Source organism: Trachemys scripta, chromosome 4 (genome assembly GCF_013100865.1).
Source record: "Trachemys scripta elegans isolate TJP31775 chromosome 4, CAS_Tse_1.0, whole genome shotgun sequence".
In the NCBI taxonomy this organism is placed as follows: domain Eukaryota; kingdom Metazoa; phylum Chordata; order Testudines; family Emydidae; genus Trachemys; species Trachemys scripta.
Genome location: NC_048301.1, coordinates 102,614,939 through 102,641,571, shown reverse-complemented (window position 1 = coordinate 102,641,571; position 26,633 = coordinate 102,614,939). Strand labels below are relative to the sequence as shown.

The following is a 26,633-nucleotide window of genomic DNA, read 5'->3' as shown; positions in this document are numbered from 1 at the left end:
ACCATTATGCTATGTAAGTAGAGCAAGAAGAACTCCCACTGACATTGCTGTGAGTTCTGTATGAGTAAGGATAGGAGAAAAGTCAGAGTCAAGACCTACAATGATGATTGGAGAGAATTTTGCTTTTAGGACAGAACTAAAGGACCTTGTAGTCTGAGTGATAGACTATGAGCCTGTCAATGGTACAATTTACTTTATTTTCATGTAAGAGGCTTCTGGCATAATACTAATAATTAATATTTTTGTCATCAAGGCATTAAATACCATTGCAGTTAGTTAGTGAAACACCAATTGGTGCCATCCTATGGGGAATTAGCAATGTGTCAATGGCAACAACATAATTCATATACATGGTTTTAAAAATACTGCTTTGCTGCTTGATATGCATTATTTACTTATGTATTTATTATTCCTTACCATCCGAATAGGGCAGGCTAATTTTGTACTGATCATATATCAAAACATCTCCTGAATGAGTCAGAGTCACTTGCCTCTTGGGATCCTGATTAAGAATCAGATTGACTGATTTGATACATGATCCATCTTGGTTCTGCAAATAGGAGTAAGAGAAACATTTTGAGTTGGGTTAAATGTTAAAGCAGAAGTATGGAGGGGGAAAACTGTAAATAATTTTCAATTGTATCTTGCCTCTTTAGAAAAATGTATTTGTAAAATATGTGGTTTCAAAGTTCAATTTAAAACAAAGTTAATATTGAGATTTTAAATATAGATGTTTGAATACACTTGTAACATATTAGACAAATACAGCTCAAAAGTAAGAGACATAAAAACAAATACAGCAAAATCTTTTTATAGGGCCTGATACAAAGCCCTATGCAATCAATGGGACATTACATTAACTTCAGTAGGCTTTGGATCAGGCTCATTTATTTCTGGAAAAAACTTCATGGAAAGTTGATGCTTATAAATAAAATTACATTCTGTACATTATAATGCAAAGAAACAATTCGAGTCAGTCGTTCCATTTAAATGGAAATGGGGTTTTGCCATTATCCAAGTTATTTCTAAACATTTTAAACCTAGAATGCTTTTGAAAGCAATAGTAATATATGATATATATATAAAAAGAGGTTTCATGGTGTACATGATTTTAAAGTATACTTGGGCTCATTCTTGCCCAGGCAAGAGATCTGAAATCCACTGACCTACCCTATTTGCCATGTGTTACAAGCAGTCCTCTTATCTAGCTGGTTAAAGCTCATCTCAGAACCACTCTGCAGACTCACTGGCAACAGGACTTTGATGACACATACCTGCTGTGCCATTGTATCCAACCACATACTTATTGAACTAAGACAGTGATAAGAATGACACAGCCAGGACTACATATAGGCGGATACTTGGGAGTTGTATTGGTTCCCTATGAACACTAGCTAAATCTTACACCAAAGGAAGGAACAAAATCATTCTAAAACAATCTAATGGACCCTTGGAAGTTCCTTGCACTCAGGTCAGTGACACCCAGTGATCAATGGTATAAAAGGCAACCAAAAGATCTAAATAATCAGACTTTGCATTGTAAGTGATCACCAGGACTCTGCAGCAGAAACCTGAGTCAGAGAATTGCGTTAAATCTAATCTAGGAAAAGGAACATGCCATGTGCCATACATGGTAAAACCAACCAACACCATTCAAAGTTCATAAATTGAATATTTGAATTGCAGAAAACTAAGTGCTCTGAAATTGAAAGACCAATAATTATTCAATGAAAATGTTGCACAAATAATTTCAAATAACTAATAAATATGACTATATTGTAGGCAGCTCATGAATACTTTGTGAACAGAAAAAGAGGCAAAATTCATCAAGTAAATTATTTACTGAATATTATTCTCACGATTCTATTGTACAATGTTGTAACAGGTTGGGCTTTGTTAAAAATTAATGTTTGATTTGGTCACATGTTTTTCAGGGTTTCTAGTAAGCTTCTTTTGGAGCTGTAGTATGCATGGATAGTCAGAAAACTTTTCCCAGACCTGCAGCCTTTCATTTTGGACTTCAAAATATGTGCTTTTGGCATAAAAATTGTCAAAAGGAGGCAGTTCTATGCTCATGCATTGTACACCTGTGGCTTGTTAGCAATGGCCTTTGCAATGTGAAAGATTCCCATGATCCAAGCTAGACATGCAAAACCTACCTGGCCCACATTTTGTAAATTTGCACAAAGAAACATAGCCAGATAAAGAAACTAGATGGTGTAAGAAAAAACCTAAAGCAAGTAGTGAAACCACTTGGTAACTCAATCAAGTATTGAGCACTTAATATTCCAGCATGTTTTATATTACAGTAGAGTGAACTACAACTAGATACCAAACCAAACAGGTGGAAGGCAGTATGAGTTCAAGATTCATTGAACATTGAATTTTTCCAATGTATCACAGTTACAGACACATGTGCTAAATAACCTGGCAACTATCCACACAGATGATTCAATAGCTATCAGAGTTTCCAAACAAGTACCTCTGTCTTTGTAAGTAGCTGAACCCATTTAGCCTCCCATTCAAAGAAATGCACTGGGAAAGGGAAAAGAAATGCTTGATAAGTCAAATAGAACTAACAGACTTTACTTGTTAGAATAAAATTCAGCAATTGGTACTTTTGTAACCAGATAAAACCCTAGAAAATGTACGGTAGGGGCCAATCCTGCACTGGAAGCGAAATGGAACAGACGACCTGCAAAGGCTTTTCCATCTTTGAATTGTGGTAACAAAGTTGTTTGTTACATTTTTAAATACATATCTGAGCAGCACAGGAACCAGACTGTGAAGCAGGGTCACAATTTGGTTTCTGCTGTTTCTTTGCTCCAGAATGGGAGTAATCTGTATCTTGCCTTTTGCCAGCACAGATTATTTCACTTTCTGCACTGGCTCCAGTGAACAGGCTGGGGTGTTTGGGGACCAGCAGAGCTGAGATTTTGCCCATTCCCCACCATCTACACATGAAGGGAAGTTGCAGCCCACAGGTGCTGCTCTCCCCCCATGCAAACTCTGACAATGCAAGTAACCCACTCAGGAGAGTAAGTGGACTCTTTACATCCTCTTACTCTCCTATGCAGGCAAGTAGGAGGACTCACAAATGACCCCAATGTGACCAGGTCTATCATGTTTGTTCCGTTTTTTTCTTAATATATTATGTATGTATTTATTTTCATAGACATTTCTTCTTCTACAACAGAACACAATGCCAAAGAGAGATGTTTGAAACCTTTACCATTGGCCTTAGGTTCATGTAACTTGATTAAACTTCAAGTGTTGAAGATACAGCACAAGCATGATGATGCAACAGAAATCTGGCAAATCATATATTAAAAACCTTCAGCGTGAGGCAGGCATTGCTGCAATAGCTGATAAAAGTGTCTCACTTGAAGTGGTTATAAGAGACTGTAGGAAGGCAAGAGAAATGTCCCACAGTCACAAGGGTTGGGGTTTGAGAGACAGCTGGTGGATCAACCACTGACCACATCATCCCACAGATCACTACATGCAGAGGAGGAGCACAAAGGCTGTGGAGGATACTTCAACCCAGAAGCTAGGATGGCAGCCATAGAGAAGCTCCCCAGTTTCTCTACCACTAGGGTAAGAAGGATTCTGTCCCACCAACACTTCCCACACATTTTCCATGGAAAAACCCAGCATCCAACCCTGCTACTCAGGGGGGCACAGGGAAAGGATTTGGGTCAATCTGCAAGCAAAGAGTATACACATAACACTTTAAGTGCTGACTTCTAGTGGATCATGGCCCAATTAAACTTGAAATTCAGTGCAGATGTAGAAGCAAATCTGATGACCTCCATAAAACCACGGAGAGGTTGAAAGACAAACTGAAAACCATATAAGAAAAGGTTGCATTCAAGACATACCTGTGGCTAAGCAAATGAAATCAAGAGTATGTAGACTGAATATTACATAGTATTTTGTTGTTCGTCAAGAGTTCTATGGTACTGTCTGATTCATTTAAGATTGACTCTATGCTTTCTTTCACATATAGTGCCCCTTCCCCACCATTGCAACCTGCTCTGCCATATATATTTTGTAGCCTGGCATTACCATGTCCCATTGATTATCATTGTTCCACTAAGTTTCTGTGATGCCTATTATATCAATATCCTCATTTAATACCAGGCACTCAAGTTCACCCATCTTAGTATTTAGACTTCTTGCATTTGTATACAGCACTTATAATTTTTGTCAATATTTAGCTGTCTGCCTTCATGTAATGTAACTGACTCATTTTCGTTTGACTAGGTCATGAAGAAGCTTATTAACCAAACATGAACAGATGCTGAAAAGTTGATTATAAAGTTGCAGTCATGAACCAGGACCCCATTGTGCTAAGAACTGTACAAACACAGAAATAATTACAACAAATCTAAGGAGCCAATGATATCAGAAATAGTGCCTGAAAACCAGTGCAGAAAAGAAAGCTTGCCTAGACATCATTTAAATGGACAGAACTATTTGCAAAGTTTGTTGCAACTATTATTCCATCAAGTACACATCAAGTGCTACAATAATGCACATGGAATTCATATTTTCTAGATATACAATCCAGACAATGTTAATTGCAGACATTATTCAGTAAATGAACTTAAAATATTTACATTAGTGCCTAGATGTCCACTGTTTCCTCCTACAAATAGCAAGGCAGAAGTCGGGGTACTGAATGTTAAGAGGTTACTAGAAAAAGCAACTGACAGTAACTCACATCCATAATTTGTTTTATGGGGTCATGCAGCGCCATTAAAGTGTAGATTTGCAACAGACTCATATGGAACGCCAATTGCATTCAAGGACTTCCCTGTATCACTAAAAAGCAACAGTAGTGATATTTTACCCAAAAGAGGCAGTTAAAAAAAATACAACTGCTGAAATATTTTTTCAGATCTACCAACCATTTGGATTGCTGATAGAGACATATACTGGACACATATTTGTACACACAAAAACATGCCTCTGCACAAACAAATTAAATACCTGTGCACATAACAGCTGATTTTCCAAACATAGTTCAGTATTTGTACATGTTATTTCAAAGCCTGACTGGCTTCTTCATGTCCTCTTGTTTATAAGAGTGACTCTCATCCAATCAATAAACTGAAACAATACCCTATTGCTTATGTGACTAATCAGCTAACCAACACGGCTAGAATCCCGAATATCAAGTATTGAATTATCATAGCTAATTGTTTGAGACCTATACAGAATTTACAAATAATATCAAAAACTTTATCAAGTTATTTCAAACACAAAAATGATTTGCTGTATATTGTTTGTTCAGCTGTAAATGTGTAACCTAACATAATATCAACTTCTTCGAATCCAATCAGCAGTTAGATCCTAGCACCCATATGGAGTCCCAGTGGAATTCTGCATGGGTACTAGGCCCATCCATACAGAGCTCGTTGCAGGGACCATGATATGTAAACAGAACAAAGAGAGTAATTTGAAAACAATATGTTTTAAACGTTCTCCTTGAAAGGATAGAGCTATGTAATGTGCTGCAGAAAACTGTTGGTGGAAAGAAATGAATGGGATATTCCAGCTAGTGCAGTACTGATAAGCATGTTTAAATGATAGTTAAAGTGGATGCATTGAAAGCAGTCTTTCCCTTTTAAATTATACTGACTTGGCCTTTCAGAATTCTATCTTCCTACTTTTAAACTTCTATTTTTATTAAAACATGTTAAATGCATTTCATGACTGAGTTATCTAACTTCTTCTTTCATAAAGAGGTTCAGAATGGGCTCAGTTTTGTAGGAACCCCTTTTTAAGCCAATATAGATGGTTTGCACTGATTACAAAGTGTTTCAATAGGATGGTCATGGTGACAGCATTAAAATTAATATTATTGATGTTGACTTATTAATAATATTCACTGAATTAATAAAAATGTATTCAATAATTTTTATGTTAAGATCATGTCATTTAATGACTGTTATTTACTCCTTTACATAAAACAAGAACCAAGGGTCACCCAATGAAATTAAAAGGCAGCAAGTTTAAAACAAACAAAAGGAAGTACTTCTTTATACAATGCACAGCCAACTCATTGCCAGGGGATATTGTGAAGGCCAAAAGTATAACTGGGTTCAAAAAAGAATTAGATAAGTGCATGGAGGATAAGTCCATCAATAACTATTACCCAAGATCAGTGGTGGGCAACCTGCAGCCCGTCAGGATAATCTGCTGGCAGGCCATGAGACAGTTTGTTTACATTGACCTTCCGCAGGCACGGCCCCCCTGCAGCTCCCAGTGGCCGCGGTTCACCGTTCCCAGCCAACGGGAGCTGCAGGAAGCGGCACAGGCCAAAGGGACGTGCTGGCCGTCACTTCCTGCAGCTCCCATTGGCCAAACCGCGGCCACTGAGAGCTGCAGGCGGCCGTGCCTGCAGATGGTCAATGTAAACAAACTGTCTCACGGCCCGCCAGCGGATTACCCTGACAGACTGCATGCGGCCCGTGAGCCGCAGGTTGCCCACAATTGCCCAAGATGGTCAGCAATGCAACTGCATGCTCTGGATGTCCTTCACCTCTGACTTCCAGAAGCTGGAAGTGGATGAGAGGGGATGGATCACTCAATGATTGCCTGTTCTGTTCATTCACTCTGAGTGGCATTGGCCACTGTCAGAAGACAGGATACTGGGTTAGATGGACCATTGGTCCGACCCAGTACGGCCATTCTTATTTGTGAATGTAAATTCAGAATGTTGCACATGAAAATGGCTGTGCTATAAAATTTTCAGGCATATTTTCAGAGATTGACTTAACACTTGGCCCTAAACTTGCAAATAATGCCTTCCAGCTTCTATGTACAACAAACTGTAGTCATATAATGTGTTAATATTTATTAACTATCGAACATTGTTCTGCAGAAGGTTTGCTATCTCCACCAAGGATTCTATAGAAGAAATTTTACCTGACAATAATTCTCTGTTTCAGTGAATTGTTTCTTTCATAACATTGCCTCAGCCAACTATCAGCAGGTGTTTTCACATGAACTGCTTTCTCTCTCACTAGACACTTAACAAAAATTCTTATATTCAGAATCCCTCATCATACGAACTACAAAGCCAGTGATGTTGTCACTTGAAACTCAGATAAGGTTAAGCTGTGCTGATCACTTTCCTGAGTTGCTTTCCAAAAAGTGCTTAAACAAAATTTCACATCATTCTGAAACCACTTGTTGCCTGCTGACTATTTATGTCACCAGCTCTAAAGCGCTAGCTGACTAGTGTCTTTGTGATTCAAAGGGCTGGAATCTCTTCAGGTATTTTCTTTCTTCATTTTTTAATCTGCTAGAATGTGATGGGACTGATCAGTGAAAAAATGTAATAGTCATTTAAAAAAAAAAAAAAAGACCAAAAATCTCAGGCCACTGAGAAATAAGAGCTTCTGTAACACACATCTTTGAGATTACAATTCAGATTTATTTCTTATAAGGGAAACACATGCTGGATGTTCCCTAGGGTAAAGCAGTTTATCTGCCAAGCGGGGGCCATATATTTAAGCAAATTAATGGATGCTTCACACCCCTACTCCGGTGGTGTCTGGATTAACTTTAGTGAAGGTACTCTTGATTTACACCACAGATGTTCTGATTTTCCAGTGGCCTACATCGTCAGAACGCTCCACTCACTTATACCTGCAGTAGAGTTTACACTCACTTTGGATTCATGGAAACAGATCCTCTGGTCTAGACTCAGCACAAGACACAAGTATGTGGGAGTGATCCTGATCTTGGGTCTGGTTGTGGGACCCAACATATACTAGAATGGCCTGATGGCTGCTCCAATTTACACCTGGCTGCTTACTGCCCCAAGAGGCTATTCTGGCACCTAGAAATCACCAGGCCACAGAGATAAATTAGGCACGACCCCTGTGTCTGCGGTCAAGAAGAGGGTGAGAACAGCTCCCACAGCTGTATGCAGTCTGAGGATTACCCCAGAAGGTCAGACACATTAACATTATGGTCACATTACAAAGCAGAAGCAGCACAAAGCCACCGAAGCAAGCAAGGCCCAAGTTCTTGCTTATTTTACACAGAGGCAAGGGAGTGCTGAAAGGGAATGGAGAATAAGGCCCATAATGAGCATCTTGCATATTATCATAACAGAAACTTGAACCAAGACCTTCATTGTCTATTGGCAACATCTTTAGAAACAGCTCTCTCTAACCAAGACAGCGTAAACTGGCCTAATCTTGCCTCAGCCTCTGTAACCCACTGATGAGCGAGTGTTATGAGTTTCCCTCTCTGTCCCAATACACAGAGGATGAGAGTTGTTTCACCCCCCAATTATAGAGCTCAAGCTGTAGCAGTTTATGACCTGATAAGCCAGCCAAGAGGGAGGCCATTACACCTCAATTTGCTTAACTGAACTGCTGACAGTGTTTCTTCAGGAGATCCCATTTTGCTAGCCATTAGTCCAGCAACACAGAACACAACTGAAATATATTCCTCTTTCTCAAGTTTGGCCAATTCTACAAACCCTGTAGAAGCAGACGTATGTAAACTTTAATGTTTATGTTCCTATTTTTTGTTACACTCCTTTTTTTAATTGCACTAAAAATGAGGATTGAGCTTTCTTTCAGACTACAATACTGGAGTCAGCAACACCTCAGGATTTACAGAAAGTAATCAATGCAGCCCTCTCAGGGGTGAAACACAGTGACTATTTAGAAATGCACATCAGTTTTGAATAGAAAGCGAAGGAGAATACTATAGGCAAATGGAATTACAAAGGAAAATAGAGGGAAGAGGATCTTATTGTGATCTCACTCAGTCAGAGGTAACTCCAGCGGACTGTAAGCTCTTCAGGGAAAATGATTGTCTTTGAACACTGCCAGCACATTGTCGGAACTATCAGAATACAAATAGCAAATAATAATAAAATCTGTGCAGTTTAGATAAACTTCAGAGTCATCAGTAGAGTTGCTACTGATTTAAACTAGTTAAGTGAGATCAAAATCAGACTCTGAATGTAATTACCCAAGTTGGAATCTGGCCAGGACACAAAGTTTAACCTGTTCTACTATTAGAACAGGTGGCCAGCAGCTCAGTTTTTTTATCTTGTCTCAAACATGGCAACTGCCATAGCACTGTGATCCTGACATAATATTGGAGCATTAGTTCAGAACAGATGCTAAGTACTGGACAAATTCTGCCCCGGGGTGTACATATATAGCACCTATTGAAGTAAATGAAAAGGCAACCATCCAAAAAAGGAAGTTAGACACTCAGAAATGTGGTGTAATTCCAATACAGTCCTCAATACAAGCTATCACTTGAAGAATGTGTGGTGGTGGCGGCAAGGGGTTCATGATCCCATTTGCAGGCTAGAGGGCTCTGTAGTAAAGTGTGTGACTGGAGTCAGTCTGAAAGGAGCCAGCTTAAAGCAAGGTGGGGTGAGTTGTGACTCTCTGCCTTAAGGAACAGCCTTTTTACTCTCTCTCTGTTTTGGGGTTCTTGTGTGTTATTGTCATAAATTCTAAGCAATAAAGTAGCATTATGTTGCACCCTTCCAGCAAGAGTATTTATGTTTTTATCTAATATATTTTGTGTGTGCTGTTACCACTTTCCACAGCAACTAGGTATTCCCTGGAAGACTAGTACAGACCTGACCCAACTTTGCTTACATTGCAAGGTCTAACAAGGCCACAACACAAGGTTAAATGCTCCAGTTGACTATATCAATCAGGGTTGTATTAGATATCATGAAGGTAATAAAAACCTTGTCCAATATACTGTATTCATCAGCACAAGTAATGTTACAATGATATACATACACACAGGACTGGCTTCACACATGTAGAAGAGATACGCAACTTTTGTATGTGACTACAGGCTGATGGGCAGATGTTTGCCCATTTGCCTAAGACAGCAGAACTCCGAGACTCAGCCATACTTTACACACACACACACACACACGCACACACACACATTTAGAGAGAGTTCACCACCATCAACACTCTTGACGGGTGTACCCAAAACTTTATGCAGCTTTCCAAGCACCACAGCTAAAATTCTTTACAAGTTACAAGAAGCAAAATGAGAAGCCCCTACACCCAATGCACTGAGAATGGTAATAGTGTTTTGTGACTGCTATGTTATGTTTGCTATGTGCTTACGGCAGACCCAAAGAGAGAGAAGAGCCCACTACACCCAGAAGCCTCCAGGACAATCAGATACCAACATTTATTTTTCAGAGTAAGCTCATCTTTTCTATTTTTCCCCCTCACCCAGGGCCTGATCCAATGTCCATTGAAGTCAATGGGAGGCTTTTGATTAACTTTAATGGATCCTAGATCAAGATCCCAAGGCACAGCTCTTCCTCTCTCTGGATGCAGATGTATGAGGCTTTCTCTACAATCCTCCTCAAAAAAATCTATTTAAATGCCTTTAAACATAAATTAATTAAAGAAAATCATTGCTACAGTCTTATTTTTAAAGTGTTACATTGTACAGGAAGTTGGTTGTGGATTTTTTTCCCTCATACTGAATGCATTTTTCTGACTCCGGTAACAGAAAATAGAAGATATAAGATATAATTAGAAAGCATTAAGCCTTACCGGTCCACAAGGAGCATTTTGCAGAGACACTGTAAACTTGCCAGATCTGTGGCTTTTTGCCAGAATATATTGGCAGGTAGCTTGGAAAGTGTATTTGCGCCCATCAAATGTCATGAAGTTAATGTCTCCTGAGACAGAGCATTCAGCTGATATTAAAAAAAGGATAAAGTCCTTTATTACAGAGCAAAAGTGTTTGTTGTAAATACTCTACAACTTCTATTATTACTGTAAGATTCAAATACTCTGGTATGGATCGAACAACTTTAATGACTCATTAACAATGTTATTCATGTGCTGTACTCAAGTGTTAGTGACAGGGAGGGAATGCATTAACCAAGCCCACATAAAGCAGTTAGAATATGAACACTTGATCTTAGAAATTCTCCTGGGATCCACTGCAAACTAACACTCTGAATATTGATAATCACTGCTCTATAGATTTGTCAGGCTAGTAACTGTTGGGACTTAGATACCACATTACAGAAAACCCTAAGACAGGTGGATAATTGGATGTGTAAAATTTGGATTCTTGATTATTTTTATTTTTTTATATATTATTGTACAAAAAAAAAAAACGGTGTTAAAGGCCCATTAAGGTTGCAAAGTCAAACATTCAAAAGTTAAACGCCAGCATTAAGTTAAAGTTATCTGTTTATAACTCAGCCAGATTTGAGATTTTTTTTCTTTCACAGGAACAACAAAAATTTAATTCCTGACACCAGGGCAACCCCCACTGCCAAAGTTCAAGTCTTTTCTCCAAAGCAAGCGGTGCTTGTGATTGGCAATGAAACAGCTATAAGAATGTAGTCAAAACAATGCATTTTTCCCTCCTCTTGTTTTTGGAAAAACAAATCATCTGAGGAAGACATCTGGCATGAAAAATTTCAGCTCAAACAGTTTAAATTATAATGGGAAATGTTGGTCAACATAAACTAAAGATGGTGCCGCCAGTTCTGCCTATAACAACACTCAACTAACGTACTGTGAAGAGCATTATCTAGCTGAATAGAAAAATGAAGATGGCTGTTATGAAGGTCATTGCAATACCTATTACAATGTGTGTACATGGGTGTATGTGTATATGTAGTTATATAAAGAGACACACACACGTTGTACAATAGGAAATCTTGTTAAAATATGTCTCAGGGCAGAATTTGGCCTAAAGTAACAATTGGCTATTATAAACTAACATAATGTTTTGGAATCTATGAGGTACCTGACCCCAGGTCCTTTACACATACCTGGACAGGTAAGATTTGTGCAGGTCCACTTTCCTCCAATACAAGTACTGAAAGAAAAATCAAAAGGTGCATATTAAAAAAAATTCAAACTTGTCCATCAGCTCCACCTCCTGGTTTTCTGCTCCATTGAGACATCACCAAAAGAGTAAGTGGGATGGAGGGGTACGGCAATAGCAGAAGATGGCCAGACCCAGATATTGTGGGCAATGGTTGGACTTGATTATAAGTGGGAAGATTGCTGAAAGAAGTGCTATCTGTTAGTTTGCATAGAGGCCCACAAAATCTAGGATTAGTCTTGCTTTTCTCATTAGTGATCATTATAAAAACTAATGATGAATGAACCTCAAAAGGTCAGGGAGCTTTAGTTTGGATCAAATCACTTGAAAACCTGGATGTTTATCCAAACTTTATTTGAACCTGTTGAATGTGCTTGATACAGAAGTTCAGGTCAATTCCTTTTTTTTTTTTTTTTAATCTGAACTTGATCACCTCTCCTTAGTAAAAGAAAAAACAACATGGAACAATTCTGTTAATAAAAGGACTGTATTGTAGAGGGCTGAGTTTTAGGGAAGTCTCACTTTCTAAGATTTTTGTTCAGACTCACTCACAAGATGTTTCTCTGCAGCATCAGAACCCCTTAAATATTTATACGGTTAGACTTTTCTGAATATGTAATGAGTCTGAAGAAAAAATGGAAAGTATCAAATACTTGTTTGTTCTGCAACATGCCTTCCACTCTTCATAAAATAGGAAGCCTTGCATCTGAAGTGCTATTGCTATCATGGTGCGTGGTGTATCCAGCATCACTGATCTCTCTCTTAGAAATTTTCTTTCAGTACAGAAAACAGTAGTTGGTGCAGTTATGAAGTGCCCACATCAGAATAGCATTTTTATTATTACAGTTCAGAACTGACCCGTTTTTAACTCATGAAGAAGCGGGGGGGGGGGGGGGAGAGTCACTTTGCAAGGCCTATGGTATGCAAGAATATGACCAAACACATTTAAGTACTATTGAAATAGAAGTTCTAACAACATTTTTAAGGACAGCAATATGTAATAACACTAAGCAATAAGGGGGAACCAATGTTAAGGCAAAGACTGAAGGTGTCTATTTTCTGTAGCAGAGGTTTATAAAAAGAATAGAAAGCTGTTCAATTTTTCATTTTATTGAAATGAAACCTGTATCTATCCTGCTCAGCAGAACAATTTGATCTTGTCAAAGAGAGAACATCTTCCTTTTGGCCTTGAAGGTAAGATATGCAGTCTACTTAACGCTTCTTTGTGGAAAAGCATATTCAGGGTGTACTGTAACTATAAGAGTGGTGTGGCTCATATCTCAAACATCTACATCGCTACAAGAATGAAGGAAGGAAGAGATCCCTGAGCACAGATCTCATTATACATCACCACTTTGCATTGTCTGCTCACCAGACATGTCTTTAAGACTCTTCCACCTTCCAGACTACAGCACACATAAAAAGACAATGGTTTGATTTAGTGTTGTTGCTTTCAAAGTGTGTCAGATGTAATTCCCATAGGACCCATGAAATCCGGCCATACCAAAGCATCCAGAACAGCAGAAACAAGCTTCTCTAATCAGCCTTATTAAAATGCAGTCTCATATTTTTGCGCTCAACACCACAGAATGATCTATTTTATTGGTGTCCAATCTGTGGCTCTTGAAGCTCTAAATTGTGGCCCTCAAGTTTCACAATGTTAAAATATGGTCTTGATTATAAACTGAAAATGCATTCCCCAAGCCAGGCCTTGCAATTATTTAAATGAAACATTTGAATCAGCTTTGTCACTACAGGAAGGAGCTAGGGGACACTGCCTCCTCAGCTGACTTCCACTCCTTCCCCTGCATCCCAGAAGCAGCTCCATTATGAGCCGGAACTTCATGAGCAGCTCCTGTCCCTTCCCTGCTGCAGCTGTTCAGCAGTTCCCCCACTTGCTGCCTACTGGATTGCAGGGGAAGGGGAGTAGCTCTGGTTGCGTCACGGTGGGGTAGTGGGCAGCCAGACCTAGTGATCAGAGACAGAGTCCACAGTCATGAGACAGAAGTCAAATATCAGATGGGTCAGGATACCAGGAGCTCAGAAGCAGGAGACAAACTGGAGATCAGAACCAGAAGTCAGACACCAGGAGTCAAGCCAGGGGAACAGGAAGCACAAGGCACACAGTCCAGAACAGGGTGGATCCCAGTTGTTCAGACAGCTTCCTGTTCCTGCTGCTGGCTTAAGTAGGACCAGCAGGCCAATCAGCTACTCTGTCACTCCACCAATAGGACCTCAGGGGAGGAGCCTCAAACTGAAGTTCATGGATCCTGGGTAAGCAGTTGTCAGCAGGCTACCAAGTGGCGGGTTGGAGCATGGCTGGGTCCTACAGACCCAGATTCAAGGCCCATGGGTTGCTCCATTGCTTACTTATCTCCCAGGTTGTGGGAGCCTGACGAGGAGCTGACAGAAGCTGAGTTGGCTCTGCCTGAGCCTAAAGGAATATTTAGCGAAGAGTGGTTCCCCTCCCCTACACAGCCTTGGCTGGGGAGAGGATGAAAAACTGAGAACCAAAAATAGTTATAGCTCCAGTTATGGCTCCGAGTCCAGGTTAAAGTAGTCTGGGGGCTGTTTTATCTTGTTCCAGCTGGCTACAGTCCCCAAGGAACTATACACTAAACGGGGAGGACCAGAGCGCAGCCTGCTCCAGCCATAATCCCTCCCCACAAAGAACACACACCAGTTGCACCAGAGGCTGTAGGGAGAAAGAGGTGAAGGAACCAACTATACTCAATGAGTGTCCAAGGAGGACTCCTCCATACCTAGAAATCCCCTGCAGGAGACATGGTTTCCACTCCATTTGTGCTTCCTGAGTACACAAAGGGAAGAGAACATAGGGGATTTTAGGGGAGTTGAGCAACTGGAGCTTTCATTGACTTCATTTGGAGGCATGGGTACTCAGCAGCTCTGAAGAATCCAGCCTTGTGTAGCTGATTAATAAATCACCAAGTACAGGTCATGCAATTGGTAAATGCAGAGGGCAGCTGCGAAATGAATTAATGATCACAGTAAAGAATGGTGAGCCCAGAATAAGTGTCTGTGAAACTTTAAGGATTCTATAATTATATAAATTTCTCCATCTAAGATTAACATCTGACCCTATAATTAGACTCTTTCTGATATTATCCTAGCAGTTTCATTATCCTAATATTTGATCTACCATCCAAATTCAGATTCTGCCTGTCCCTAGGGAATTTCTAGATTCAAAGAAGTGTTGACAACACCACAGAAATTAAACAAGGATACCTGAGAAGAAGATTATTTTAGAGTCTAAAACAAGATGTCTGATACTTATCTTGAGTTTCCACAGATTATCTGAATTTGGGTTTGAGCTAAATTTTATCCCAGTATAAATGAGTACAACTCCACTGAAGCCCTAGAGCTGTGCCAGTTTACACCAACAGAAAATCAGACACAATTATGTAAAAATTTCTAAGTTTATTTAATTTGTTAACATTTATCTGCTTTATTTTTCTGATTTGCCTTTCATAAATGAAAAGAAAAGTGCATTCACTGCCCCTCCATAATCAGACAAAATATGTTATATACAAATTGATTGTATTTTCATCAGGGCTTTGGAGTGGAGCCTGGAGCTGGAGCGCGGAGCAGCTCCGCAGCAGTGGAGCTGCAGGTTTTTGCCTGGAGCTGGAGTGGAGCCGGAGCACAGCTCCAAAGCCCTGATTTTCATAAAAATAGGGGATGTAAGAAAGGGCTTTTTGTCTCATGATCAAATGATTAATCAAGTATGCAGTACAAAAAGGGAAGTTACTAACCAGTTATTGCACTCCTCATGAACCACAGAGCCCGTTCTATAGGAATTTCCATGATAATCACATGGGCATTCTGTAGGCTTGACACATAATTCATTTTCATAAATTAGACCTAGAAGGAATAATCCAACATGAAATAAATGTGAATGAGCTTCATTAATGGTGGCTGGAGCTTTGTCTACCTAACTAGTACTTCTAATAATAAAACTAATGGTCCTGTGGAGTAAATGTTTTAGAATAGCTTGAAGTTTCTTCCATCTTGCAGAAAAAAATTATATCTAATTAAATATTAGATTTAATCCCTTTATTGTTGGAGATACACTGAAATCACCGGGAGCTGCTGGTTAAAGTTTAGTATCTTTGAAAGTCACACTGCTTTATTTAAGTGCCTTATGGATCTGGGAGCTTAATGTCAAGCACTCATTGTTTGACACTCTTGGCCTTTGGCCATACATTTTATTCACTGTTTGCTGTGTATTTTGTTCCTTTAATAACTAATTTAAATTATAACTATTTTAGTACTAGAACCCATAGCATAATAGCCTACTGGAAACTAAGCAGATAACAGAGATGATTACACTTACATACCAGCAGAGAATTACTGAGGGGCACCACTTTTAAGATTCATGGAACATCACTACTCTGTTTGATCCGTCCCCTTCCAGACGGTTATATATCCAATAACTGACAGTAGCAAATGGAGAATAGGGACAAGATTTTGTATTTATGTATGTGCACAAGGCTAAGTTAAGAAATACACTCTATACAAATAGGGACACATCTAGGACCCCAGCTCCCAGCATCAGCAGAATCTCAGCTTTCATTTAAAAAACCATAACTATGTATGTTTCTAGTCTTCATGGTTGCAAAAGAGAGCTTGATAATGTAACTTGAGTGTAACCAGTGCCATGATGTCTGCCTGAGTCTGCAGACGCCTCTAGCAGAGAGATGAGCAAGAGCCACTAGAACTAGGGAGGAAATTGCCTAACCCCAAAACCAACACCAGAGCAAATCATTGCCTCTTGCGCAGGGGGTGGAGCTCTGTTGCTTCTGTGGTGGTTCCACCTGGCTACTGGTTGCAAGAGTCGGAAAGGCTCAATCAGTGCTGGGAGAAGGGCCTCCCCAGTACTCCCCCTGTTGAGGCAGCAGCCATGATGAGTCCCCCTTGCGAGTGTGTGCCTAGAATGATCCCCAGCTTGCCTCCCCAGCCTGGTGCCCATTAGTTTCACCAAGGCTCACACACATATCTGAAGGCCAAATTTAGCCATAGGATAAGTTTAGCCATAGATAAAACAAGTTTGAGAAATAAGGCTGTGTTACCATCTGGACAGTAGCATCCATCGACACAGGGAAGTTCACTGTCAATACACTGTGTTTTTTGCTGACATGAAACTGGGCAACAGTCGATACATTCATTGTAGATTAAAGGTTCTTCACAGGTAATAACTGAAAAATGAAACAAGCTGAGAAATGAAAAGGCATTATGCTACCACCTCAGTGGAAGTTAATACTATTCACACTGTTTTCATATATTTTACTTTTTTTAAATTCACGTATCAAATCTGACATACTGAATTGCGAAGGTTTATCCAAGTGCTACTTGAATAAAACATTTTTAAGTCCTTGCAAATTTTATATTTCAGAAATCAAAGGAGTATTAATCAATATCTGAGACAGCACGTTTATAATAGATAAGATGCACAATCTTCTCAAAAAAACCTGCAATGTTTCTAACAGGATGATTTATTTTAAAACATTTTCAAGTTATAAAAAAACATATGCTTCATAATTTATGACAGTCTTACATTTATATAGAACCTTTCATAATAAAATTTCCTAAGTACAGACTAAATGTGCAAAAATTAAACATAGTGAAGTTCATCTAGCACTGAAGTGCAGTCAGCTCTATGTTGTCTCTGGAAGGCACATTGAACCACAATAGAAAGAAAGATGTGCAGAACTGTCTCATCAAAGTTCAGCTATTGGGTAATATTTTCAAGTATGTGAGTAGCCAACATACCACATTGCTGAAAGTGTGTCCGCCATCCATGAAGGGGTTTTCCTGCTTGAGCACAGGTCCTGGCATATTCAGTTAATGCTCGACACCAAGTTGCATGATCAGCTGCTGACCTTATACAAAGAAAAATTGGCATGACCTTACTTTCTCCGTATAATCATATAACTTCATAAATATTTTGCTAAGTCTTGCATTGTTTCAACAATATGTATGTTCTGGTATTTGAATTTATATTAATAAGGAATAACATTTTGAAATACTGTGTTGGTTAAATAACCTAAAGTTCTTAAATGAATAAAACATTCTACCCTGCTTGGGAGACTACTTATCAATATACATGGTGCCTGATTCTGATCTTAATTATACTGGTATAAATCAAGAACAACTCCATTACAATCAATGGACTTTTATAGCAATGTAAAAGTAATGAGAGTGAGATTAGAATCAGGTTCTTGATTTTTAACAAAGAAGAAATTCTCTCAGAAAAGTTATTAAGCTCAAGGGAACAAGAGGAAAGCATTAAGAGTGCCATCAATGTACTCAGCACGGTACAGGATGCAAAAGGCTGTCTTTGTCCCAGCAATCTTACATTTTAAGTCACAGTCAGAACAGTTCAGACAAACAGTGCATCAGGTTGCCAGATGACAGAATAATATTCAAGGAGTGTAGATTTTTAAAAAATCATTGATTGTCTCTGTTTGTCAGACTAACATATGTTTTGTGGAAGATTTTTTTTATTTGTTTGTTGATGCAGCAATCCTGCACCATTAGAATAGAACATACTGATTATAGCATAGCATATACAGTAAAATACATACACACTCAAGGATAGATAAATTGGGTAATTTAAAACTCATTGAAAGTTGCTGGGCCTGAGGCTTTTCTCACTTAAACCAGAGAAACTGAGAATAACTCCACTGAATCTGTAATGGTATGTGGGTATAAAGCCAGGCCCATTTATTACATCACAAGAACTGTTAGATAAAAAGTGTTATGCAGAAAAGACATGCATTGAAGGGTCAGATATATTTTCTGAAGAGAAGAAGAAAATGTGTTATCTACCAGCTTTTGAATTATCAAAAAATGCTTACTTACATGCAGAGGTCATTGGTGCAACTAGCCATGAAAGGAAGAGGACTCACATAATCATGACATTGTTCAAATGGGGGCCATAGTAGTGTATTACACAGAGCATATGCCTTCTAAAAAGAAAGAGATTGCTGTTGTGAAAGGAGTGTTCTTAAGAACATAAGCAGCATAGCATATTGTGCAAAAGCAAAACATGTGGCATGCTCATTAAGTAACCTCAGGCTAGGAAACAGTTTCTTCTCAGCAACTAAAAGCAGTTGCCTGTAGCATATTGCTCTCCATCAGGGCTGACTAGAGAAGGAAGGAGTGAGGTGTCAATTGTTCCAAGGCCTTAGTTCAGGGTCCCCCCAGAATTGCCTGTAACTGAGGTGAAATGGCAGGGGGCAGCAAACAAATTTCTCTCAACATCCTAAGCTTGTCACAACATTGACTCCTCAGTGCTGTCTGTTATTGTCTGTACAATCACTGGATATGGACCAAGATGAGAACCTTAGACTCTGTGTTAGAGCTCAATCTGAATGCTCTCAAAGTTGTAGTCCGTGTTCTGGTAGGGCCTATTCTAAGCTCAGTGCACGTACTACCACAAAAAACTTCTGCACACTTTAAACATTTACCTGTTACCTGTCATCAATAAAGGCTTCAAACACCTCCTGCCCTGAATTGAGAGGACCAGACAACCTCTGTCAAATATATCTTCAGGCTTCACAACATGCCCAAGGGTCAATACACTCTAGTTCTGTCAGCCTAGTGGGCAAATTCCAGCATCCCCTCATTACAGACACCCAGCATGTAGGTCAATTAAAATATACAATAAAATGCATCACAACCAAAATGTGACCTCTCAAGTCATCTGCCACTGGCTTCAGTACAAAATATTTCATCTTGGGGGGCTTCCCCAAAGCACATCATGTAGAGGGGGAAAATATTGGAATTGGGGTGGGCAAAAGGAGTGATAGCTAAACCCTTCTTGCTGCCACTTATGATGCATTTTATTTCTGTCTTCTTAAGGGATATTTGCCTAAGGAAGGATTCCAGCATTGGCCCTTTGGTTTGCAGCATTTCACTGATACAACTTGAAAAAATATTGCTCAAGAATGTCACCGAAATTTTTCTTCCTTGGTTACAGAGATGAAATTTTGGTCCCCAGTGGCAAGAGAAGTGCTTTAATCTCTTTAAGCAGCTGTTTTGGCACCAGATCTAGAGGAAGCCACTGGCCTGGTTTCCAGGCTGCACCTTTTCTTATGATGAGACAGCAGAATGTGCCGAAAAATCAAGGACTACATTACAAACTTAAAAGAGAAGGCAGATGAAAAAAGCACAAGAATGAACCAATCCATCAACCACTCCAAACCCCTTTCTAACTAAGCAAAGTCTATGTCTTTGAGGCAGTGTCAGGAAAAAATATGCACCTTGGAACTAGATGACACTAATCAAAGAATACTAACATTAACATCACACCTGGTACTAAAGGTTTTTGACTAAATCCTGCACTCTGAGTATTAAGTGAGGGAAAGAAGATGGTAGGAGAAGCAATTGTCCCCCAACCCAGTACTATCCCCCACCCCTCCCATAGAAGTAGGAAGGCAGAATCTCGCTATAACACTTAAGAGTTGAGAAAAGCAGACATTTAAACACACCAGCCTGGATTGCACACCATATCCCCGAAAAAACATATCTAGCCCCTTAGCCAGCTAGTAGATAGGCTGCAGTGAGCAGTAAGCAGGAATAGCAAATCGGAATTTGCAGTTTGCTCCTGCTTCACAGTCTCTCTTCACCCCCTTCCTCACAGCCTGTGGGTAGGAGTCCTGCTCTGCACCACAGCATTCCTATAGCAAAGGACACACTGGGCAGCATCTCTATTCTCCCTCGATGCACTGACCAAGACCCTATAAGAATTACAGACTGTTAATTTCTCTTGTTAATTTTGATTCACACCTGTAGAGAGTCTTGGCTTTGGGTCAAACAGGGTGGCTCATAGTTAAAAGAGTTATCCCAGTCAGGTGAGCCCTGTGGACGATTTTCCCTCCAGCTCTCTACAAACTCTGCAATGTCTTCAGTCAATTTTCCTAAGAAATATACACAAATATTAAAGCATCAATTTGACACAGAACAACAATAACCACATTTGTATAGGCTCTTCCATCCGAGAACCTCAGATTTTAACAACCATGTCAAAGGATGACCGTCTCTTTAAGAGTTGGGTCAGCCCCACTTGTGACTAACCAGTGGCCTCCCATCTGAGGCTGCAAGGTGAGGTTGATAGCCTGAAGGTCCATTTCATGACCAGCAAGGTCTCAGCTGGTTAGGGAGGCCCTGTGGTAGGCCCTGGAACTCTGGAAATAGCCCAGCTGGTTGGTGTTTCCCAGGACAATGACACTGGAAAGTGAGAGCTGCAGGGAGCAGGAAGGCTTCTACAGAAGACCATGGATTAAGGGAAAGAACCCAGTTATATGAAACTCCCAGGAAGGTGGCCTGGAGAATGAGAATAACAAGGAGTCCCTGGGTCAGGGCAAGGACTTGGAATGTCTGAGAGAGGTGAGGGAAACACCTGTGGAAACTGTAGCCCATGTTCGGCACAGGAAGTATTTTATATATGTTTTTTGCCTACGTTTTTGGTTTAACCCAATAAAGTGTGCCCTGAAGCAAGGGCTGAAACTGACTGTGGCATAGCATTCATTCTTCGTCGAGCAGGGTGAGGGTAATTTAAAGGGCCAGCTGGGAGAAGGCAGCTAAGGGCTGCACTCTGCAATAAGCCATTAAACTTGAAAGCCCACTTTAAAGGTACAGAAATAGTATCTTCATTTTTATTTTTGGAGAAAATGAGACACAAAAAGCTTAAGGGCAAGAATTTCAGAAGTGACTGGTGATTTGGGGCTCTCAGCTTGAGATACTTTAAAAAAGCCTGATTTTCAAATAGTACTAACCAACCACCCTCTCAAAATCTGGACCCTCTCATGTCTCAGGTTGGGTGCCCAGAAACTTAGGGTCTGAAATCACTAGTGAAAATCTTGGTTGAAATGAAATGACACATTGCTTGAATTTTTGGTGGTTTTCTTTAATTACACGTTAAAGTTTAATTATATATTGACTTATCCTCCCAAAATAGTAGTGGTATTTTCAGGTTGCCAGAGACTCCTTGTGAACTTAGAGAGAGAGGAGGGAACACTGTCAAGTGTAAAAAACCTATCTACTTTTTAGGTTCCTAGAACCCAAAATATGAGTGCAGTTCTAGCTGGGTGCTGAGCCAAATGTTTAGTTTATTTTGAAAGGGATCCCTAACCATAACCCTGGAGCCCATATTGAACCCAGATATCCTTACAGATAACACCTGACAGAAGGGTTACAATATCTTATTTTAATTTCAAATACAGATCTACTTTTAAACACAATTAAGATTACCATAAAAACTACATTGAAGGAATTAATTTTTGACCAGGAAAATGAAAGTGAACTGAAGCAAACCTATATTAACATCATAACAAATATGTAAAAATACTCACCATAACTAGTCTCAAGCTCATCCTGCAGGATAGCATTGTTGTTTCCACATAACCCATGTGTTTTGCCCAAGTAGTCTGGTGTCAACTTTATATAGACTGCAGATGTACCATCCCAAGCCAGAGTGAATGCATACCGGTGTCTAACTAGGATGTATCCAGCTAGTTTTTGGATGTGTACATTTCCTATAGCATGAGGTAACTGAACTCTATGAAGCAAGCATAATTAAAGACAAAAGAGCAAAGAATTTTTATATTTTTAAATGAAAAAGATCTCCATGTAAAGGAATTATTACTCAGTGATTTAATGACTTCCCTATAAACTTGAGGGAAACTGTGCTTTGACTAATACTGATGTAAATCTGGAGTAACTCAATTGAGGCCAACAGAGTTATATCAGATTCACATCCAGCTCCAAACATGAATGCAGAAATTTTATCCTCTAATACCACAACATAGTTTAAATATCATTCTCCTAGTGCACTACTTTGTGAACTGCAGAAATGTTACCATCAATATGGATGGCATATTTGCCTTTTAGCTGCCAATAAGTGATGCTGCTTATATGTACACTGATATAAACAATGTCATGAGAATTGATTCAATGTAAAAACAAAACATACCACAATAAATGTGAATGTAATTACCCAAATCCTTTGTAGATGACCTCACTGCTCAACTTTATTTCTTCATCTCCAGAAAAAAATAGGCTAACAGACCTTTTGCAGGAATAGGGTGAAGATTTGCATTCTGGATCATTATTAACCTGCCAAATGATATTATTGGGGAGAAGTTACATTTTAATAACTTTCTCAACATTCCCTATGCTGCCCAACTAATACGTTCTGTCCCAATCATGACTTTTAGCAATGATCTCAAGGGGCAACAGGATAGTTTGGTCACCAAGGCTTCAGTCCTGGGTTTCTCCAAGACTGCCAACAATTGTGATATGCAGCAGTATAGCTATGCCGCTGTAGTGTAGACACTTGCTATGGAGATAGAAAGAGTTTTTCCATCAACCTAGCTGCATCTATAGCTACATCTAACTACGTTGCATAGGGTGTGAAATTTTTCAGTCTAAGATTTAGGGGTAGACCCAGTCTAATTTGGCCATCATCTTCTCTCCAGACTCTGAGCCTGATCACATCCTCCCAATTTTGCAGTGTACAAAGCAAATTCTATTTAAGATGCAATGCTACTAACAGGAACTGGTGACTATATGAGTTGCAGTTGACAAAATGATGCAATGAAAGTTACTGCTTTCCCTAGAGTTTAGCCATTGGAAACAATGGCAATACACTAACACAGAAAAAGAAGTACACAGCAGTGACATGTCTGTGGGGAAGGAGATCAAAGGTTGGCATCATTGGCAGAGCATAAAGGGCAAGGAGAAGAATAAGGGAGACCAATCAAAGATGCAGGAAAAAGCAGAATGAAGTAGGGTGCTGCGTGCAAGGACAAGAAGTTTGAACTTGCTGGGCAGTGCAGTGGGAAGCTGGTGAGGTTACTCAGCAAAGGGCAGGGGATTAGATGGGTGAAATAATGTGTGGAGAGACTATTTAAATTTTTAATATATAAAAATAATGCATCTGATATAAATTAAAAGACTATGTTAGAAATTATGTATTTGATGGAACTATTTTTGAAAGATCGTCAATAATGTCTCAGCTTCTTCTATATTATCAGTAGTAGCTCTATTGCCATTAAAGATGAGTTAATATTCAAAATTTTTGATATTTAAAAAAAAATGCATTTCATTGTTATGAAACTATGCTGCTTACATACTACAATGACAGGCACTACAGAAACTCTAATACATATATATTGCAGAATTTAAAATGAGTTCAATTATCTGGTATTACATGGCCTAATCCCAAGAGGTGCTGAGTACTGAAACTGGAAGTTGTGGGAACTCACTGAGCTGGGCCAAATATGAGTGAGTGGAATTATGACCAGGCACTTTAGCTGTGGTTCATATGTTCAGTTGCACCCACAGAAATCATGAAACCACGGGTGCCAAACCTGAGTGGCATTGCAAGCTCATGCACCAGGTCACAAGACCCAGAGTGGGGATCCAGGCCCAGCCCCACAGGACAGAAATTGCCACTATGGGATGAGTGCAAGGTGCTCACTATCCAGTTTCCTCACCCCCCATCCTTCCACACTGGACTTGGTTGGGATTAGGATTGTGGTGATAGGGCAGAGGGTGCTGCTGCAGGTAGTTGGTGCCCCTCTTGACTATAACTCAATATCATGTCCCAGAAGAGTTTAGTATAGTGCCCCCATTGAATTGGGTACTGCATCCACTTCTGGTGCTCAGCACCTCACCTGATCATGCCTATATATGTAATACCATTGATAACCCTTGTAACTTGTCTACAGATCATTGTTCCACTTTAAACTCACAAGTTATTTGTATGCCTGTGATCGTATGAAACTGACTTAAAAATGCAGTCTCCCACCTGTATAGAGAAACTCTGTTCATCTATTTCATTCTGTCTCACAAGTACATATGTGGATTTCCCAGAGAAATAATAGTAGAGTCCATCAAAGGTTTCAAAATGGTATTGGCCCCACGTTCGGCATATGTTATCCCTTTCAGCACCTGTGTTGTGCACTAGACAGACAAAAGGAGAGCAATTGGAAAAGTATTAACCTTTTATTTTTTGATTGAACAGGAAAGTTTAAGAAACACAATGCATTTGTGCTTGGGATTGCAGTCCCACTGCAGGATACCTGCAACACTCAGGGCGGAGGAGATACGAACGAACACTTCCAACTCTTTGGGTATGTCTCAGCATAACTCAACGCCAGCAGGATAGCAAGTAGTGGCTTGGAGTTTTGCAACTCCAGCTCTGCTAGTGTACTGGCTGTCCCCAGAGCAGGGAGTGACGATGAGCTTTGATGTCTTTTGGCAAAGAAAGGATGTCCATGTGGCTGTGGGGCCTGTATACTCTTAACCCATCCCTGGACAGATTGCATTATAATAGAGAATTTATTTTTCTACACACCTGTCTGGCATCTTGATCCACTTGCATTAAATCGACTGCAGTCACAAAACTCTCTGTGCACACATTCACCTCCATTAAAACACATGACTGCATCTAAGTGAAGAAACAAGGCTTATTAAAAACTAAGTGTGATAATAATTTACATTAACAAGGCCCACTTCTGCCATTGAATGTAACTTGCATGTGAGTCAATGGGTATTAGCTGTGCATCTGAAGACTGAATGGGCTGACATCTTTCAACCTGAAGGATCCCAAAGAGCCTCACAAACAGTATTCATACAGGAATGACTTCACTATTGGAATGCAGACACATATGGCATGAAGGACTGCAGCCAAATGACCAGCGCAATACACTACAATTCAGGCATGCCAAATTCACCAGGGAAGATCTATATTCTGATAAAAAAGGCTATGGCATCTTAAGGCACCCGTAACCCATCTATCACTGGAGTATCTGGGAGTCAACACAGGGATGGCAGGATACCTTAGTATCTAAAAGACCCCGAACACTAAAATGGATGAAGAGCTAAGTCAGCCCTGCCAAAATTCAAACCTGTTAGTCCATGGAGTCCAGACATTTCTAACTGCTAGGCCACTAGTAATTCCCATTCCTTCTGATAACTTGTAAGGGTACCAGTCACAAATCAATCTTACAAATATGGACCTGAATCAGAGCAGAGATTGACGCTTTCGTTTCCCTAGATACTTTCCAACTTTTCAATGTAAAATATTTCTATTCATAAAGTACAATGAACCTACAGTATAGAAAGCAGAAACATTTTGATTTGTAATGACAATTTTGGTTTATTCAGAGCGGATCTCTATCAGAATCTTTTGGGCCAAATTTTCAAAGTACGACGTATGATGTATGACAAGCAGAAATATGCATTTAACTACCAAATTAGCACCTTGAAATGCAACACTGGGGGGCCAAAATATCTGCATGGGCATTTTGATGGGTTTGCCTATTTTGCCCATCTTTATCCTTTAAAGTTTGAGCTCACTTGGAAAATCACTGACTTTTAGTAACCGTACATAACTCCAATTACAAATCTGTCAATTTTATCTCCACAAGTATACAAAGTAGAAATATAGTTTATAATATCCAGAGAAGAAAAACTTGAGAACATATCTGTTGTATGAAAATAAAGGCATCATTATCATTTAAAGACTGGAGCTAACCAGGCAAGTTGAATTTTGAAAGAAGTAACCTCAGGTAGGTACAGCGTTTGGATTTGGCCTTTTTTTGTTTTACTTATTTTTTCTCTAAAAATACTTCAGTCTTTAGATAGAAGCATATTTTTGCTCACACAATTCTTGAAAAACAAACCATAACTATAACTCACAAGTCTTGTACAGAAACACA

At 39.5% G+C, this 26,633-nt stretch overlaps 1 protein-coding gene across 1 annotated transcript in view; it reads right to left on the bottom strand.

The window, feature by feature from the left end:
• The window catches only part of OTOG (otogelin), a 150,467-nt gene extending 125,115 nt beyond the window's left edge, over positions 1-25,352 (bottom strand). The window contains exons 1-12 of the mRNA XM_034770197.1: positions 25,268-25,352; positions 24,719-24,873; positions 22,904-23,022; positions 22,260-22,465; positions 20,695-20,825; positions 18,766-18,872; positions 17,674-17,783; positions 16,974-17,099; positions 15,657-15,765; positions 11,828-11,874; positions 10,587-10,732; positions 418-550 (exon numbers count right to left, since the gene is read on the bottom strand). Of these exons, the coding sequence (XP_034626088.1) occupies positions 418-550; positions 10,587-10,732; positions 11,828-11,874; positions 15,657-15,765; positions 16,974-17,099; positions 17,674-17,783; positions 18,766-18,872; positions 20,695-20,825; positions 22,260-22,465; positions 22,904-23,022; positions 24,719-24,873; positions 25,268-25,352 (1,474 nt within the window). The remainder of the gene's footprint in view (positions 1-417; positions 551-10,586; positions 10,733-11,827; positions 11,875-15,656; positions 15,766-16,973; positions 17,100-17,673; positions 17,784-18,765; positions 18,873-20,694; positions 20,826-22,259; positions 22,466-22,903; positions 23,023-24,718; positions 24,874-25,267) is intronic.
• Between the last annotated feature and the right edge of the window lie 1,281 nt (positions 25,353-26,633).